This window comes from Zootoca vivipara, chromosome 12 (assembly GCF_963506605.1).
Source record: "Zootoca vivipara chromosome 12, rZooViv1.1, whole genome shotgun sequence".
Lineage (NCBI taxonomy): Eukaryota > Metazoa > Chordata > Lepidosauria > Squamata > Lacertidae > Zootoca > Zootoca vivipara.
This window is the reverse complement of record NC_083287.1, coordinates 40,220,654-40,239,083: the sequence shown is the minus strand read 5'-3', so window position 1 is coordinate 40,239,083 and position 18,430 is coordinate 40,220,654. Positions and strand designations below refer to the sequence as shown.

The 18,430-nt window shown below is 42.0% G+C and overlaps 1 protein-coding gene across 23 annotated transcripts in view; it reads right to left on the bottom strand.

Moving 5' to 3' along the window:
* Positions 1–18,430, bottom strand: part of SVIL (supervillin) — a 153,924-nt gene that overhangs the window by 42,185 nt on the left and 93,309 nt on the right. For 10 of the 23 annotated variants that reach the window (XR_009558419.1, XM_060280865.1, XM_060280867.1 and 7 more), the window contains 10 exons: positions 16,033–16,116; positions 13,066–13,923; positions 12,460–12,636; positions 11,855–11,889; positions 11,142–11,203; positions 10,333–10,472; positions 9,526–9,621; positions 6,657–6,909; positions 2,688–3,261; positions 358–553 (listed from right to left, as the gene is read on the bottom strand). Coding sequence is in view for 22 of the 23 variants with exons in the window: in XM_060280865.1 (XP_060136848.1) it covers positions 358–553; positions 2,688–3,261; positions 6,657–6,909; positions 9,526–9,621; positions 10,333–10,472; positions 11,142–11,203; positions 11,855–11,889; positions 12,460–12,636; positions 13,066–13,923; positions 16,033–16,116 (2,475 nt within the window). In the remaining variant the exon portion in view is untranslated. The remainder of the gene's footprint in view (positions 1–357; positions 554–2,687; positions 3,262–6,656; positions 6,910–9,525; positions 9,622–10,332; positions 10,473–11,141; positions 11,204–11,854; positions 11,890–12,459; positions 12,637–13,065; positions 13,924–16,032; positions 16,117–18,430) is intronic. The other 13 variants (XM_060280862.1, XM_060280877.1, XM_060280870.1 and 10 more) reach the window with 11 other exon arrangements.

Sequence of the window (18,430 nt, the reverse complement as noted above, 5' to 3'; positions counted from 1 at the left end):
TCCCAGGTTAAATCCCTGCCATCTCCAGGGAATGCCCCCTTCTGAAAACATGGACAGCCTCTACCAGTCAGTGCAGACACTACTGAGCTAGATGGACTTGGTATAAGGCAGCTTCCTATGTTCCTAAACTGTAATACTGATTTACCCAGATTTCAGGGGTGCCTTCCCTTTATAGTTTCACTTTCAACACTAAACTTTTTTTCCTTTTTAATTACCACTCAGGTTTAGACTTTATGATTTTAATACACAGATTAAGAAATTCCCCAGTGGATGTTCTTGCACATCACCACACTAAATACTTCTACTATAAAAGAAGAGAGAAAACAAGATACTTCAAAAGAAGAAGAGTTTGTTTACCTTTCTTTAATTGACATAGTTTTGTTGGATGCGTCAAGGGTGTCCTCCATAATTTCGGCTTTGCTCTCCCTGGAGTCTAGTGTTCCCTCTAACAGCTCAGAGGCTTCCTGCTGTCTACAGGATACCACAGCCGCAGACTGAGAATAGCTCTTTGTTGCTGCTGTTCCCACAAGTTCTGAAATTGGCTCATCATGCTCTGAGGGGTGGGGGTGGGGAGTTCAGAATTAGTGCTTAATTGCAAAAAAGCAAAAACCTGCAAAACACATCACTCAAACTGACAGGTAACTTCTTTGTTTTGTATAATGAATTTTATAAGCCTAGGTTACAAATTAGGTGCTTTCCACCACGATGATGGATTTTTCCTCATGCTTTACAAAATTACAGTGTCACTAGCATTCTGTGGCTAGAAGAACTAACCAAGAGTCAGTGATTGAGAAGAAAGGAATTGTAGAATCACAGAACTGCGACTTGGAAGTTTGGGGAGTTGGAAGGGCTGCAGGCTCAGCAGCAAAAGGTCCAATATTCAATCCCCGTCAACTTTAGATAGAGCTGGGACAGATCCGTGTCTAAAATCCTGGAGAGGTGCTGCCAGGCAGTGTAGACAATACTGTGCTTGAGGAACCAATGGTCTGGCTCTTTATAAGGCAGCTTCCTTGAGTCCCTGTGAGTTCTCATAACTCTCCAGTGCAATGAAAATAGATGGTGGGTTTCTTACATCATTTGCAAGATGACAGAAATCTGACATCATACGCATGTGCATGTGAACGCGCATGCACACACAGGCCCAGGTGGCTTGGGGGAAATGGTACTTTTGGTTACTCATACTAAGAGATTTCATTGAGTCCCAATGTAGCATGCTAGTGTATCGGTCCTAAATGACGCAGTATGCAATGCTAATGTCTTTCTTCCAAAGAGCAAGATAGAGAAAGAGGCAACTCTCAAGTTTCCCAAGGAACACATTTCCAGAGACTATGCTGTCCCCAGCTCAGGTAAAAGACTCAAGCAGAGAATACTCAGGCAAAAGCCCTTGCCTTTGTTGCATCTTAAAGACATGCCACAGTTCTGGTCTCTGTCTTGTATAATAGCCACAACAATGATGTCAAAGTCATCAAGGAGATGAGTGATTTTGTTCTCAAAGTGCATTGCTAATCTGTCACAACAGGCCTCCAAAGGCTACAATATCCCATGTGCCAAATCAGACCAAATCAGCTTCCACAAAAAGCATCTGTTGGGTGGTTATTTGAGATTGTAATGAAGGGCAAAAAAGTACAGTGGTACCTCTACTTACGAATAACTCTACTTACGAATGGAGCTCTGTCCGCCATCTTGGATGCGGTTTAGATAGGATTTTTTCTACTTATGAATTTTTAGATAGGGTTGCTTTGACTTACGATTTTTTTCTCCCAATGCATTCCTATGGGATTCGACTTACATTTTTTTTTACTTACAAATGTGCGTTCGGAACGCATTAAATTCGTATGCCTTCACCACCACACAATAGACATAGTCATCTTCACGCTTTATGGTGTATGTGTGGGTGCGTTGTTTGCAATCAAGTGGTGCAAATATATAATAAATACTTATGCTCCGGCCATCATGTGGTCTGTTTCATTGCCCACAACTGTCCAAGGTACCAACCAGCAGCATCAACAATGGCACTCAAGATGTGGTTGTGGAAAACGGCCTGTTGCATCTCACTGTTCCAAAGTGAGGTTATGGTCTGAACAGAATCGCCTTTTCTGTACCGCAGAAAATATCCAAAAGCATTCAGGAATCCTTTGGATTCAATAAGCCACCAGGGTAGACCATCTTAATCAGTCTTTCACCCCAGGGGAGGGGAGCAGTGCAGAGTTCTCTCTCACTGAAATAAATGACCACCAGGAAATGACAACCATACCAGTCTCAATGACTATGACAACAGGGTTACTTCAATGTCTCTTCCAACCAAGACAATATGAGACAGTCCCACAGATGTCATGGAGGCTATGAAGCTGTCCCAAGAGTGGTCACACACTGTGAAAGCTGAAATCTCCTACAACTAACAACCTGTGGTTTTCCACCCTATGTTAATTATTTTTAATACAAGCATTTACAAAAAGCACCACAACCCTTAGTGAGCGGCAGATGAGGCATCCCCCCCCTCACAGAGGACAGAATGCCTCTTAAACTAAAGCTTGTTAGGGACAATGGCCCCACCCCTTCATAACTGCTTCAATCATATACAAATTTATGCCATCCAAACCTTTTAATTAATTGCTTTTAAGAACTCAAAACAACAAACAGGCTAAGATTTCTTTAAATTGGGTGGCAGCCCAAACTGAGGCATTTACCTCTCTGCAGGGTTGATCTTGCCACGATTCCTTCATACTCCATCGTTTCCTCAGAGGACTGGCCTTTGACTTCCCGTTTATTCTTCAGGGTGTCGCTGGCGAATTCCTTTTGTTCAGCAGGCTGACAAAGAGGCTGTGGGCTAAACAATTCCATGCTGCTTTTTCTCGGGAATGCATATTTCATCTCTTTGTTGTAGTCCTCCGTTTTATCAGGAACAGGAAGCGGTGGCTCTTCCTCAAAAGAGCTTCGCTTTCTCATAGCATTCTCTTCACGTTTTACGAATCCCCTGGGCTCTGTCTCTTCAGGCTCCCTCGGCTGCCAGTTGCTCTCTCTCAATTCCACCGAAGGCTGCCACAATTCAGTTTTCAGGATGTTTTTTAATGAAGTATCTGCGTTTTCTGCTGGAGAGTGGTATCTGAAATCAGGTTTCTCAATCTCATTCACCACCTCGTCTTCTGCTGGCTTCACATGCAGATCCTTACTATACACCGGCGACAATGCAGACACCATGGTTGAAACTGACGTTACAATAGTGGGGGACAAAGGGGCTATTTTCCCACTGTCACTTTGCACCTGTGGAGCAAAATAAAGAGACTTAAAAATTAATAATTCACAGCCACAGGTTTGGTAGCCTGCAATTTACCTGCCCCACCCCTTCAGATACTGAATTAGGGTTGGCTAACACAAACAAAGGTTCATGTCTCATATGACCAGCGAAAATGAAACAGAAGTGATCCCTCTTCCCCTTGCTTTCCATATTTTCTTAAGCTGCTTTTCATTTCCACAAACAGCTCTTCCTCATTAACCTACCACAAAATATCAGCTAGTATGTTAAGAGCCCAGTGGTATAGTGGTTAGAGGGCTGGAATAAGTATCAAGGAAATGCAGACTGAAATCTCCACTCAGCCGTGAAACTCACTGGGTGTCTTGAGCTAAGCTCTTCTCAGTGTAACTACCTTGCAGGGTTGTTGTGAGAGAAAACTGGGAGGGTGGGGGAGAAGAACCACCATTTATGCTGCGCTGAGAAACTTTGAAGCAGAGTGTTATAAAAATGTAATCTGTAACAAAATAGTTTTTGATAACTCATTTTTCCAAAAAATATTTTACTAATTTTTCCAAAAAATATTTTACAAATGCTTTTGTAGTGTACTCAAGGGGCATTTCCTCCACATTCCAATTCTACAGTTCACCTATGGGCATAACTTACTGCTTTGTTCTCAGCCTCTTAAGATACAATTTATGGAACCTACGCATTCCCCTTCCCATTCTTGCTGAGAGAATGAACTTGCTCAAGTAAAACACATTACAGTTACCCTCACAGGTATAAGGAGTTATGCCGTCTAGTTATGCCAACTAGAGTTATGCCGTCATGAAGCAACAGCATATCACCCACTGGAGAAATATTATGGTATCAAATGCAAAAGAAAAATAGACCTGCCACTCATACTGTTTTCAACACTGCAGGCTAGTATAATAAAATTGAACACAGGTGGGTGAAAATCTATATATATGCAACTCTTAAAAATAAAACAGTACCTCAAACAGTATTAGCATCAAAGCTTTGAACAACATTACAGCTAATATCTCCCCTCTACTTGTAATGCTATTTTCCCCCCAGGCAGCAGAAGGGATTCGTTGCTTAAACTTGCATTATGGAAAGAATCTGCTGTACATTGGTGCCTAAAACCCAATGGGGAAAGTTCACTAGCCAGTAAACAACTTTGTAATTAAAGAGCAGGTGTGTAGCTCAGGGAGTTCAAGACCCAGTGTTACTCCTGGATAGGGAAGTTGCAGCTGTGGCCACGAGTGTTTTTGGCTAGCTTAGGCTACAGTCCTGGAGAAGGCAAATCTTGCCACAGTTACACATAACTTGTTTACATCCATTTAATATTACTGTAACGTGCTCTACTTGGGGCTGGCTACAAAGTGCTTTGGAAACTTCAGCTGGCGGAGGATGAAGCAGCTAGGTTGCTGACGGGAGCCCAGTTTTAGGATAAGTGGTGCAACAATAAAACTGCTAGCACATTTCCAAAGCTAAGAAGAGACTGGTATGGTTGCAAATTGGATGGGGAACCGTGTGTTGCGATTCCTGCATTGCAAGGGTGTGTGTGTGGAGGACTAGAGGGCCCTGGGGATCCCTTCCAAATCTACAATTCTATGATTCTGTGGTCAATGTATCTTTGCTGGCTTATGGTATGTTTCACAAGGCCCAATTCAAAGTGCTGGTTTAAAGCCCTAAATGGTTTGGAAGAAGAACATCAAGAGGACTGACTTCTTCAAGATTCAGGTAGGTAGCTGTGTTGGTCTGACACAGTCAAAATAAAAAAATTAAAAATTGTCCAGTAGCACCCTTTAGAACAAACTTTGTTGTAATAGAACAAACTTAGTTGGTCTATAAGGTGCTACTGGACAATTTTTTATTTTTATTTATTTTTACTTTGCCCTCTTAAAGATAAGACTATCCACATGCTGTGACTGGCAGGGGGCCAGGCTCTGCATCCCACACTCCAAAAAGAGGTGAAATAGTTGGGTTCATGGGAGAAAGCCTTACCAGTGGTGGCACCTGAGCTCTGAACACACCCTTGCCCTGAGAACCTCTGTCCCTGCTTTCTATAGGAAAATGACAACAGCTCTTTTCCAATGACCCTTTTGGTAAGATGCTGTTGTAAGTATGCTCTTCAATGAATTTTGCAACTGCTGGGTTTTCATATGCTGCACATATTGTTCATTTCATTTGATATACTATGGCTTTTATTCTTAGTTGTTTTACTGCGATCATTTACTGCCTTGCAGGTCCCATTTCTGGGACAGAAAAAGAAGGAACATATATTCAATAATTTTCTGAGCTTTTTATTTTATGGTGAAAAGGGTTGCAGAGTTGAAAAAAGCAAACTTCAATGGTGAAAAATCAGTTAAGCTAACAAATGTAGCGCTCCAGATTCAGATTAGGGAACTGACCCTAGGATAGCCCAATCACTTGTGCATTTCAAAAATTTGGGGAATAGTGGTGTTTACCAGTCACATCCTATGGGCAGTATGGTGCTGGAGGAGACTCTCAAGAGTCCCATGGACTGCAAGAAGATCAAACCTATCCATTCTTAAGGAAATCAGCCCTGAGTGCTCCCTGGAAGGACAGATTGTGAAGCTGAGGCTCCAATACTTTGGCCACCTCATGAGAAGAGAAGAATCCTTGGAAAAGACCCTGATGTTGGGAAAGATTGAGGGCACTAGGAGAAGGGGACGTCAGAGGACAAGATGGTTGGACAGTGTTCTCGAAGCTACGAACATGAGTTTGACCAAACTGCGGGAGGCAGTGCAAGACAGGAGTGCCTGGCGTGCTATGGTCCATGGGGTCACAAAGAGTCGGACACGACTAAACGACTAAACAACAACAACAACCAGTCACATCCTATGGGCAGTAGGATTTCTATTAAGAGACTACTTATTACCAAAAGTGGGGGGGAAACCCTCTGTCTTTAAATGATTACTCAAAGCAGAAACCCAAAATCATCATGAGTGCAATGATATAAGGGCTTGGACTTGGCATTCAAATATCAAGAGTGAAAAGGGTTTCAAAAACACATCTCAAATAGTAATGGCAACTGCGGTTTAGGTTTTACTCTCAGGTAAGAACAAACAGAAGCCTTCCTTGCCCCAAAAATGGCCTAGCAACTACTTTATCTCCAGAATATAAATGGGTTTTCCATGAACAGCCAAATTGTGGCATTAGAAAGATGTGTCTTGTCTGCTTCTTGGCAAGCCGTTGCCTGTACATGCTGTGACAGCAGTCACATGGCTGCATCAATAGTAATGAACATGGTACATCATTTGATGACGACTTGCACCAACATCCTATGAAGACTTAACTTGGGGTGGCTAAGCCTCATTGAACTCATGACACCTAACAACTGCTGAGTAAATATGCCCAAGAATCGGCTGCCAGAAGAAAATATCTTGTATATACCTACCTGCTCAACTTCTCCAAGTGTGACAGGCTGTGTCTGATAGCGAGCTTTCGACCTTCTTTGCCTGATATCCCCTCTGCTCCTTGTAGAGACTGCCTTTGTTATGGGTTGAGATAATTTGTTAAATAAGGCCATCTTTTCTGCCAAGCTCAAGGTGGAAGAGTCTGGTTCCCCAGACAGATCTTGCTCAAGGGCTTCTCTGGCTTCTTTGATTTCTTCTTTAGCCGATGTCTTTTGGTTTGCAGATGCCTGTAGCCTTAAAAGTGGAAGTGAGAATCAGTATTGAGAGTTGCTAAGTAGTTTGTAGTTTTAGATATATGGGGTAGGGTCGGGGAATCAGGAAAGCAAAAAACTAAATGTGTTGGCAATTTGACTAAGCTATTGAATCAGCTTCTGACAGAAGAACTACCAACGTAAAATAGCATTTTGCAGTTTGTTTATGAATCTTCCCCTAATGGCACTGCTTGCAGAGTGATGAACTGCCCTAAAAGAGCCGTCCTGGTGCCAAAAGGATGCAGTTGGACAGAAGCAGAGAATCAGACACATAGTCCACACTGCTGGGGTCTTAAGTGTTCTGAACTCTCTGAAATAATCATGAAATGCATGCCCACAAAAAATATAACGGGCTCTTATTCAGTGCATCTGATCCTCACATACGCATCTGTGCATAGATTCTATATTAATGTGCACAGTAGGTCTTAAAGGAATCACACTGCACATGTGGGAGAAGGATGTCCAAACATCTACATCTACAGTGGGTACCCTTCTTTGTAGGGGTAAAAAGGACCCCTGACCATTAGGTTCAGTCATGACCGACTCTGGGATTGCAGTGCTCATCTCGCATTATTGGCCGAGGGAGCCGGCATACAGCTTCCAGGTCATGTGGCCAGCATGACAAAGCCGCTTCTGGCGAACCAGAGCAGCACACAGAAACGCCATTTACCTTCCCGCTGTAGTGGTACCTATTTATCTACATGTACTTTGACGTGCTTTCGAACTGCTAGGTTGGCAGGAGCTGGGACCGAGCAACAGGAGCTCACCCTGTCGCGGGGATTCGAACTGCCGACCTTCTGATCGGCAAGCCCTAGGCTCTGTGGTTTAACCCACAGTGCCACCTGCGTCCCTAGTAGGGATACCCACCTTCTTGTCTTACTTATTTCATAAAATTTATATAACTGCTTGATTGTTAAAACAAAAACAAAACCCAAACCTCAAAGTGGTTTACAAAAAGATTTTTAAAATTTTTTTAAAAAAATAATTTCCCTTCTCTGCCCATAGGTTCTTCCCTAGTCCATGAGGACGGAAGGTCCCTGAATGTGGAGTGAATTTACCTCCTGCATTAGTATTGCATTGTCTAACTTTTGCCAATCACGAAAGGGAAACAGGTGGGAAAAATCACCTCAATACAGAAACACCAATCCACACAGGAAGTAGCAGAAGTGGTGAAGCCAACAGTTCTGTAAAGGGTCAACCAAGCCCTGCATGCATTAGCTTGTTCACAGACAAAGCACACAGCAATGGCACCCTTACATTGTCCTCTCTCTCTCTCCTCTTCTACAGATCTATATTCACTGTGTTAGTTCTGGGCTGTAGGCATGTACTTAGGGGACACACAGGAAAGAATTGATGTGGAGCTGCTCACACATTGAGGAAGGGTCATAACTCATTGGTAGAGCACATGCTATGCAAGAAAAAAGCTCCGGGTTCAGTACAGTCATTGTAGACAATAATAAGAGAGATGGGACCAATGACAGCTTCCTATAGAACTACATTTCCTATGTTACATATGCCCAAATGGCCAAAACCAAGAGCTGGGAGATAGTCCTAGAGACATATTCACAGTAACTTTGGCTGAACTCTGTTCAGAAGACAAAAGTTACATTGTAAGGTGCTTGCAAGAGGTGATAGCGAGGATTAGAATGATACCATGGCAATATTGCTCTATCATCAACCTGTGCTCTTGCTTAGCTTCACACATCTGTTACATCTTTCCTCTTCAGCTATAACAGCATAGACCCTTGTTAGTTCCCAAGAGAGGAAATAGGCTGGGAAATATACTGAGGGACTGCGGACCAGACTAGAGGAACAGAAAGGAGGAAGACAACTCATCTACATTCTGAAAGCCAGAAAAACACGTGGATGTCCAATAGAAAAGGGCTATATAGCATGAAGGTTCTGGGGTATTTAAGTGTTCAAGATTTAAAGATCCAGAAGGATAAGCCATGTTGGCCCATTGTATCAAAAAGCTAACAAAAAACAAAGTAATATAAGTGAGTGTCCTCTGTTAGCATACAAGATTCATATCTGACTTTGGGGCCACAATAAAACAGCTACCCTTTGAGAAATCACAAGTCTCCTATGCTTTTTCTACAGTGTTATTTCCCAATGCTGTCTTTTGCGTCTCTTAACTTTAAAATCACAAAATGCAACAGAAGCGAAGAAATTTGTGCTTACACCTATAGGTGGTGCAATTTCTCATCCTTCCATTAATTCAGCAAGTTGTTAGAAGTGGAGAGAAGCAGAGGAGGGTGCAAGTTGCGGTATCAGAAAACACCTGGCTTTTTCACTTTTATTTGAGACACAACAAATGTCTTTGCTCAGCTTTTTAACATGCAAAGTTCTTCTGCATTTGAGAAATGCACCTCCTAAAACAAGGCAGTGCGCTTAATTGGAAAGCTCCTGAATCAAACACTCAACAGGCAAAGAAGTCTATTGTTCTATCAGTCAAACACAGAAAGAGGACAAGAACAAACAATGTTCTTAAAAGTTCCATCAAATTGCTTGGAACACTTAAGACACTTGATTTTATGGATGCATTTGCTAGCAATGACCCTTGTGCTCCCTGTAACATGCAAGTTGTCTCCCCCAGTACCTGGTAGGATGTACAGTGCTCTTAACTACAGTGGGATTAGGTATTCTTGCCACTATAGAATGGGTATTCACAGTACGTGAGGCAGGGATAGGTTCACTTTTAAAAAAAATAGCCAAGGGAAGGAAAATGCACAAGAAGAGAGAGAGAAGAGAATAGCATTAAGAAAAAACATACAATCTGAACCACGTAAACAAACCAATAGTAATCCCCCCCCCATTTAAAATAATTGGACAGTTTTTTAATAAAATAGCGTTGTGGATCCCAAAATATTTTTGAAAGAAGATGGTCAAGGACATCCTGATTTTCTATAAAACTGAATCATTTTCATATGCATTTTACTTTTTTTAAAAAAATCTTGGCTGCAGGGCAGCAACACTGATGCTCTGAAAGAAAGTTACAAGATGTACAAAAGCACAGGGTATTCATTAATTAATGTGACGATGCACAGGTCTTCTATATTTCTAGTAAGATTCAGTAGCTAAATTGTGCAGGGCTCAAGGCAAGAAATCTGTTTCACTTGGCTTATAAGCCAGAACTGCAATGAACTCCTCCTTTACCATCTTTCATCTATTGCTTCATAAGCTTATATCATTCATGCTGTTTGCATTGCTCCATTATCCCTTGCCTCCGAAAGCATCTAGAAAGATATTCCCTCTGGCATACATTTCTCAAGGAAGCTATTCCTTAGCTACGAGCCTTTTCCCTCATTACCAAGCCATAGGCACTTAATGAATGGGAATTTAGAGCTCCATTAAAAAAAAACACAACCCAGTGCAATAGCAGAACTAACACATTTCCAAGACTTACGTAGCTGCAATGACCACTTCTTCGGAGGTAATGGGCTGCGTGCGTGACCTATCCTGCATTCGCCTTAGCCTTCTTTCGACTGCAGAATTTCTTGAATGTGGCTTCGGAAAACTCTTCCCATCAAACGACTTTTCCATTTCCTAGAACCAGATGCACACAAGAATTAACAGGTTAACAGAAAGGAAGACTCCCAAATCAAGTGGGTGATAGGGTTGTTGCTCAGTTCAGAAGAGGGTTGTACCGTGGAACAAAGGAAGCTGCCGTATACCGGGTTTGCCATTTGGCCCATCTGCCATTGGGTCCATCTAACTCAGGATAATCAGTGCTGAATGGCAGCAACTCTCTAAGGTTTCAGACAGGGGTCTCCCCCAGTCCTCCCTGGAGATGCAATGGATTGCATTTGGGACCTTCTGCACACAAAGCAGATGCTCTACCACCTTCTGTGGCACCTATGCACCAACCCCCAATGGCCACACTGGCTGGGGATTGATGGGAGTAGAGCAATGTCTGGTTGGCCATAGCTTCCCCATCCCTGCCCACTCACTCATTTGCCCCCTACATACTTGTGGCCCAACTCCTTATAGTGCAACACATGAAGCTCCTTATAGTGCAACACATCAAGCCAGTGGAGGCATCTAGCTCACTATTGTCCACATTGACTAGCAGTGGCTGTTCGGGGCTTCAGACAGGGGTCTCTGCCAGCCCTGCCTGGAGATTTAACCTGGGACACTCTGCATGCAAAGCTCTGACACTGAGGTGTGTCCCTTCTGCAGACTGAAATGGTGAGGGAAGACAAGGAGGACACTTACCCTGAATAGCAACCTCTTTGCCGCAACACTCAGCTTGGCTCGCTCGTCCAGTTTCTCCTCATCTACAGATAATAAAGAAGATTACATTACATGACATATCTTTAGATAAATCCAAGAGATTCTCAATTTTTTAAAAAGACACACACACACACACATGTAAATAACCCAGGAACACAACTGGCAAAAAGGTACACCAAGAAAGTGAAGGTCTGTTCAGTTCTGGGCAAGACAGTAACATTGCTTTTTAATGAGCATCTTAGCTGCAGAATGTTATATAATGCAATTTTAATATAGTCAGAGAATTGCTCTTTCCTGGCAGCTGTAAGGTAACACACCAGGGTGAAGAGGGTTTTCATATCCATAATTTTCAGTCAAAAGAAGTTATATTCTGGTATTTGTTTGTCATTTACGCTGAAGATAATGAAACTACTTACTTCCTAGCCAGAAGATCTGAAGGCCTCCCTTGTGACCTAGCAAACTTGCTTATTTTCTCCACTCTCTCGTAACACTGCCTCCATTTATTCTCCCTTCCTATTGCCTCTTTTTGTGCTGATATCTAGATTGCAAGCCCCTCTGGGCAGGGACTCATTTCACCTCTGAGGCTGAGGGGGAGTCAAATTTGGTCAAGGTGTCACTATCTGCCACTAAAGGCTGATAGGTAAAACATGAAAATTTACCCATAAAAGAGCATGGCGAGAGAAAAAAAACCTTACCTTCAGGAGCTGGCATTTCTGGACTGAATACAGACCTATGGGGATTTTACAAAAGAAAATACCATTATGAGTTGGAAATAAAAATTGTAACCAAAAATAAATAAATCCCTAAGCTTAATCTTGTTCAAGAGGGACAGCAAATAGGTTGCAAATGGGGAAAAAAGGTTTTTCATGTTACAATAGTGTTTCATTTACAATGAACCTTGAAAAGCAAGAAGGCAAGCAATACCAGCCAGGTGCAAGTTGCATGAAGGAGAATGATGTCAACTAAAATAAAAATAAAACCGTCAGAACTTCAAATATTCTGCCAATTGTTACACACAGCACTGACTTTTGGCTTAAAGCCTATGAATTGTTCCCCTTTCACCTTAAAACATATAACATAAGTAAACCTATTTCTGCTCAGAGTTGTGTGATAAACAGCCTTTAGAGTAAATACTGAACTTTTTATTTCAAAAATAAAAAGCCACCTTAAACTACATTGCCACCTTATCTGAATTAGTATTTATGTTGAGTTGCATTTTTTCCCAAAGACTACTTTTATTACTGCCAGCTGTCATGCTAAATAATGCTGCTCCGGTGTGCTGTGCCATACAAATGCCTACCTATCTGTTTCCTTTCGCTCTGCTGAAGTTATAGGTTGAGTCCTAAATCTCTCGGAAGTCTTTCTACTTTCCCCAGGAGAAAAATAGCGCCTTGGCCTCCGTGACCCTCTTTCGTGTTCAGCACTGGCAGACAAATCAGTACCTGATGTTGGCATCTCAAACTGAGATTCACTTTTTCTTTTTAAACCACACCAGAAAGTGCAATAAAGGAAACAAAGAATTAGGATGAGGGAAGAGGGAGGGGAGAAAAAGAGAGAGAGAGAGAGAGGTGAAAGACAAATATAAAGCACCCCACCAAATCAGTCCATATCAAGTCACTCTGCATGCTCCTGGAAAACCATGCATAGAAAAGTACAAAGTCATTCTATTCCAGATGCCCCAACATCAGAACTTGCACTAAGCAAGCAGAAGCACAAACGAACAAGAGAATTCAGGGCAACTCCACCTCCAAGACACACTAGATGGGAATTGACTCGTGTGTTTGAAGTGCGGCAGAACGCAACTGATGTTGAGTTTGGGGTGCCATTTTATGCCAAGGGACGTGCAAGTGTCACACCAAATTAAAAAAAAAATATTTACACATATATATTCAGAAACGTCACCTACAGTTCAGGTTTCTTGCAGGCATTGGCAGTTTCCAAAAAGGCATTACGGAGTTGGGCAACAGAGACTTTTGTGTCAACCATGGCAATCTCACCATTGGGGATCTTGGCTTCAGTGCTCTGAAACTCCATTGCATTCTTTGCAACATGCTCCTTACTTTTAAAAACTTCTAATTTAGGCGAACCACTATAATCAGAAAATGAGCGGGTAAGGAGCTTATGCTTCACTGGTGTCTCTTCCCGAGCCTGAACTTTCCCTTTAGCGCTCTGTAGGTACACAACTCTTTCGCTCCTCTCAACATTCTCCCGAGTCTTCCCCTGAGGTCCAGGCATCCACTGTATACATCGCTCTAGCTCTTTCTCAGGTTCCACATTCCTTGGCTGGCCAACTGCCAGTTTCTCAAATTCATCTCCTCTGCTCAACCTACGATTCTCTGAAGTCAAAGTTGGCTGCCTTTCCTTCTCTGCCTCCAAACTGGAGTAAGTGAGCTTCGATGGTGATCCATGATTCTGATCCAAGTCACTTCTTTCATCATCCATCTTCGCATCTTCTGGGAATCTGGTTACGAACGCTACATTTGCCGGCCCGGGAAGGTTATGAATGGGGCTGCTTTCCGGTTCTTCGGCTGCCACCACTTTAGCTATATGAGCGGTTCCAGCAGGCTGAACATAGCCATGTGTGGGTTGGCAGGCCAAGCCAAGAGGCTGATTGGCAACCCTATGGAAAGCAGACGTTTCTGACTGAAGAGGCACGGAATTAACAGGCACTGGGCGAACCTTTCTTTGAGTCATAGGGTCTGCTGGAAGTTCAGGGCTTGGATGTGCACTTTCCTCTTTCACCAGTTTCTCTCTAACTTTTACTCTTTAAGAAAGAAAAATGGATTAAAAAATGTGGGACAGTTGTAACTAAGCCAGAGAGGAGGAGGGGGGGGAAACACATGCACCTAGTTTGGGGGAAATCCAGCAAGGTCAAGTTTTAAGCATCAAGTTAAACTAGACTAAACTAGTGGGGGGATACAGGAGAACCTTCCTAACAAGTGCCCTTTGCCCAATCTGATGTCAGAGAGGATCAAGACATGGATTTCAGCACAGTCATCACTTCTATTCTCATGCGTCGCGCTGAACCATTTAGTCCGCTGTGTCAAATTTGCCGATGAGGAAATGCAATTAAGTATGCCCAAATGGAGAATAAATAGAATTTGGGTTTTTCATCGAACTACTAATATCACTAATTTATTTTTTTTAAATCATTCCAAAAAATAACGACACTGGCACTTGTCCACCTTGACAGTGGAAAAGAGGGGGGGGGAATGGGTGGCTCCCTTAACATGAACACATTAGAAGAAAAAACATGTGAGAAAAAAGAGAAATACTCCATTTAAATTATAACCAGTGAGAAAATGTTCTAAACAGAGATGGAGAGCAGAGGCAACTGAATCTTGACATGTAACCTGAGAGCCAATACGGTACTTTTAGATATTTGTTTTATTTGTGAAAGACTCATGCCTCTACCTTTGGAAAATGCACAAGAAGTGTGAAGCAGAAAAAGGGAGGCTCCTGCTTATGTATGTTTTGCTGAAATATGCAGCAATTTGAAAGTGTGTGACCATGAAGGGGGGAGACTGTATTTTATACTCTGCTATACCTTAGAACAAAATATATCCTAAGCAGAGGATCCGAGAAAGAAATTCAAGTGTAAAACAAGCCATGATCACCTGTCCAGGAGCCAGCCCATTTGCTCATTCACACTAAGTCATGTTTTGGTTTAGTGTTGTGTGCAAACAAGGTATAAATGTTAGAGAAAAGGGTAGTGGAGTGTACAACTGATACCAAACTCCCTGTTAGATAGGGCCTCTCAATCATAGCTGAGCCTATTCTATATATCATTTGACATGTTACCTTTTTAAAGGAACTGTTACTAATAGCAAGTGTTCATACATCACATTATTAGCAAACCAAGTTCTCATTTAAAGTACGTTGCACAGCACTAAACAATCAGAATTTTGCTATAGCCTGTTTTTAACCACTGGATTTAGGAATACTTCTTTGTCTGCTCACTAAAAGGTAAAGGGGCCCCTGACCATTAGGTCCAGTCATGACCAACTCTGGGGTTGCACTGCATGACAAAGCCGCTTCTGGCGAACCAGGGCAGCACACAGAAACGCCATTTACCTTCCTGCTGTAGTGGTACCTATTTATCTACTTGCACTTTGACGTGCTTTCGAACTGCTAGGTTGGCAGGAGCTGGGACCAAGCAACGGGAGCTCACCCCGTTGCGGGGATTCGAACCACTGACCTTCTGATTGGCATGTCCTAGGCTCTGTGGTTTAACCCACAGCGCCACCCGCGTCCCTTTGTCTGCTCACTAGAGACCCACATTTTGGAAGGGCGTGAGAACTACTTTATGTAAACATGCAAGCTGCTCACAGCTCCAAAGACAAGCTAATGTATTAACTATACACTTCTTTGTATCTTCACATTCAGGGAAACCACTCAGTAAGGGGCAAAAGTTTCTGCATTCAGTGCTTGCAACATTTCACAGGCTAGTATTCTGTTGCACTTCAGATTGCAAGGCAGGAGAAACATGTTAATACCGGTAACAGGCCGAAAGGCAAGACCTGAGTTTAGCCAGTGCCACTATGTTTACACCTGTGGAGCAAACATTAAGGGCACTTCTAGTGCTTCCTACTAGAACATCAATTAGTTGTAAGTGACAAAAAGGAAGACAAATTCTCTGGGGGGTGGGGAGTGGGAGAGAGGGCAAGGGCAGAAGGAGAGTTTCATTAGAGCAGAAATTAAAAACAGAAATTGTATTTTTTTAATCCACTGCCATTAAAGGGTGTCAACGACATTTGTTAAAATGATAGTAGGGGAAGGAAAAGGAGAAAGGAAGTTAACAGTCCTATTATTATTATTATTATTATTATTATTATTATTATTATTATTGCCACACAGCTGCATGGTAGGATACCTGGAGGGCCAGTTGATAAGTGAAGGTGTATCCCCATCCGAATCTTTCTGAAGAAACCAATCAGGTTTTGTTTTCCCTGCACTACTATAGAAAATAGAGCTTCAGAATTTTTTCCTGGCAATACGTCAATGCATGCACACACAATCCTCCTGTTTTCCCCCACTTCCTTAAACAGTTTCTTCATAATTCATTGCAGCTATTTGGCTTATAAATGTAAGAGGCAGGCTTGTAGCTTTAGAATAGCTGCATGTGAATACAACGAGGAACATATCCACAATACACAAAGAAAAAGCTAAACCTCTCTTGAGACAAATATGCTCTCAAAACAGACTGCTACTACTACACCTAGATGTGTGTGGGGTTTTGTGTGTGTAGCGTACACATTTGAATCATTTTTCTTCTGGTTCAATATTTAATGCAAGAAAATAAAGTGTAACATGGCCAAATTAACAAATGATGCATTTGTTTTAATGAAATGAGTTTGGACCTGCTTTTCGTTTGTTTAAAGAGAAGTTTATCCTGAATTTTCATTTTCAATGTAGGGTGAGAAGTTATATTGAGAGAAAAGGGAAAGTTATACAGAGATTTAAAAAAGAAGTCAAATGAACCTTTTAAATAAGAATTTCATTGAAACATCTATTCTGATGCCTCACCCCATCGATGTTTTTTATTTGTATTTTTTTCAAAATAAATGAACTTGTTCATAGGCTTAGAAGAACCTGGCCCTGGTAAACCAGATTCAGAAGCCGCTTGCCACACTGCCTGTTTTAGATGTAACAGGAAGCTATGCTGAACTGGCTTCCTGGTCTGTTTGCTCATGTGAAAGGAAAAAAGCAAAATGACTGCAGGTTCAAGCAGCTTGGGCAAATCCTGGTATAGCAAGCCAGGATTTGATTGCATGAGCAATGCCCCAATCCTTCATCACTTCAATGAAAGCAGTGAGAGATGTACAATAAATCAATATTTAATGGCAATGATTTAAAACTGCAAGATTTTATTAAAATGTACAAATTAAAACCCTAGCATCACCTTGAAAATTTGCTACTTCAGACCAGGCTCTTGAAATAAATACTTGTTTCTGACACTGGTGAAAGGCAAGTTGAGTCAATATTCAAAGTGAGCAACAAACTGCACCAAGAAACTAGGGGGAAGGGGGGGGAGCAATGACATTGACACCTTTCCCAAACATCAGCATTCCTAGCCCAAGAAGCTGCCAGGATCTAGATAGGTATGGAAGCTAGAGAGTTTGATGCCAGAGTGAACTAGCTTAATCTTTATCACAGAGGAGCTTTAGCTAGAGTCACCGTGACCTGACATGTAGCCCAAAATGGAAAGAATGAAGAAGCTGGCTGCATTAATCCCAATGAGAGAGACCTGGTCCAGATCTGCTTAATGTACTCTGCTATTTTGATCTATGCTAAAGCTCCAGAATATAAAAGCATACTTTAACTTGAATTAGTGAGTTCAGTTTCTGTGTATGCATATGCACACATGTGAACGTGAATATGCATGCACACACATGTACATTTTTTAGAAGAATGTGTGCAAAAGAAGCAAAGAACTAAAGATGAGGAAATACTGGGAGTGAGTTTAACACACATATTCTCTGGGCCCAAAAGGCAAAAATGAAATGGCATTTCAACAAGACTACTGTAAGTAAGTTCCATCTCTAACTACATTTCATTACTCTTATCTGTACCTGGAATGATAGGATGGCTAACTCTTCCATGGTTTTCCCCTGCATTGTTCCCAACAACATGTTCACCTGCTTTGATTTTCAGGTCAAGAGCAGGGAAAAGGGGAACACCATTTTCCTCAAAGTCCAATTAAAGGTCCAAACATCTGCCTTTCTTTGAAGGCATTTGCTGCCATTGTTTGCCCTATCTGCTGCTGTGCCCAATTAAAGGCCTTTAATGCTCAGTGATGGCAGTCAATCAGAGATCACATAGGAAAAATGATGCTCACTATCCTATAGAACTAATCACATTTGGTTCATGCTGGTGTAACCATGCTTCTTGAATAAGCAATCACTTTCATCTATTTTAACATAAGAGCAGCTCTCCAGAATTGGACCAAAGCCCAGTATAATCCAGCACCCCATTTCTCACATTGGCCACGTGATGCCCATGGGAAGGTCACTAGCAAAGTACAAGAGCAACTGTTCATTAAAAAAAGAAACCTGCAAGAAGAATTTTGGCGTATCCTTAATAAAAAATCTCTACCCATATATAGAAGCTTGAACTGTTCGCTGAAATCCCTTGGAAGAACACCCTTTACCTTGGATACTGATACTTTTAGTGTGGAAAAATAAGAAAGGGAAGTTTATCAAAGGAAGTACATGTTGGATAGGAAAGGTCCTAGTTCTGTCTAAGATGGAGATGCAAAGAGCCATGATTGC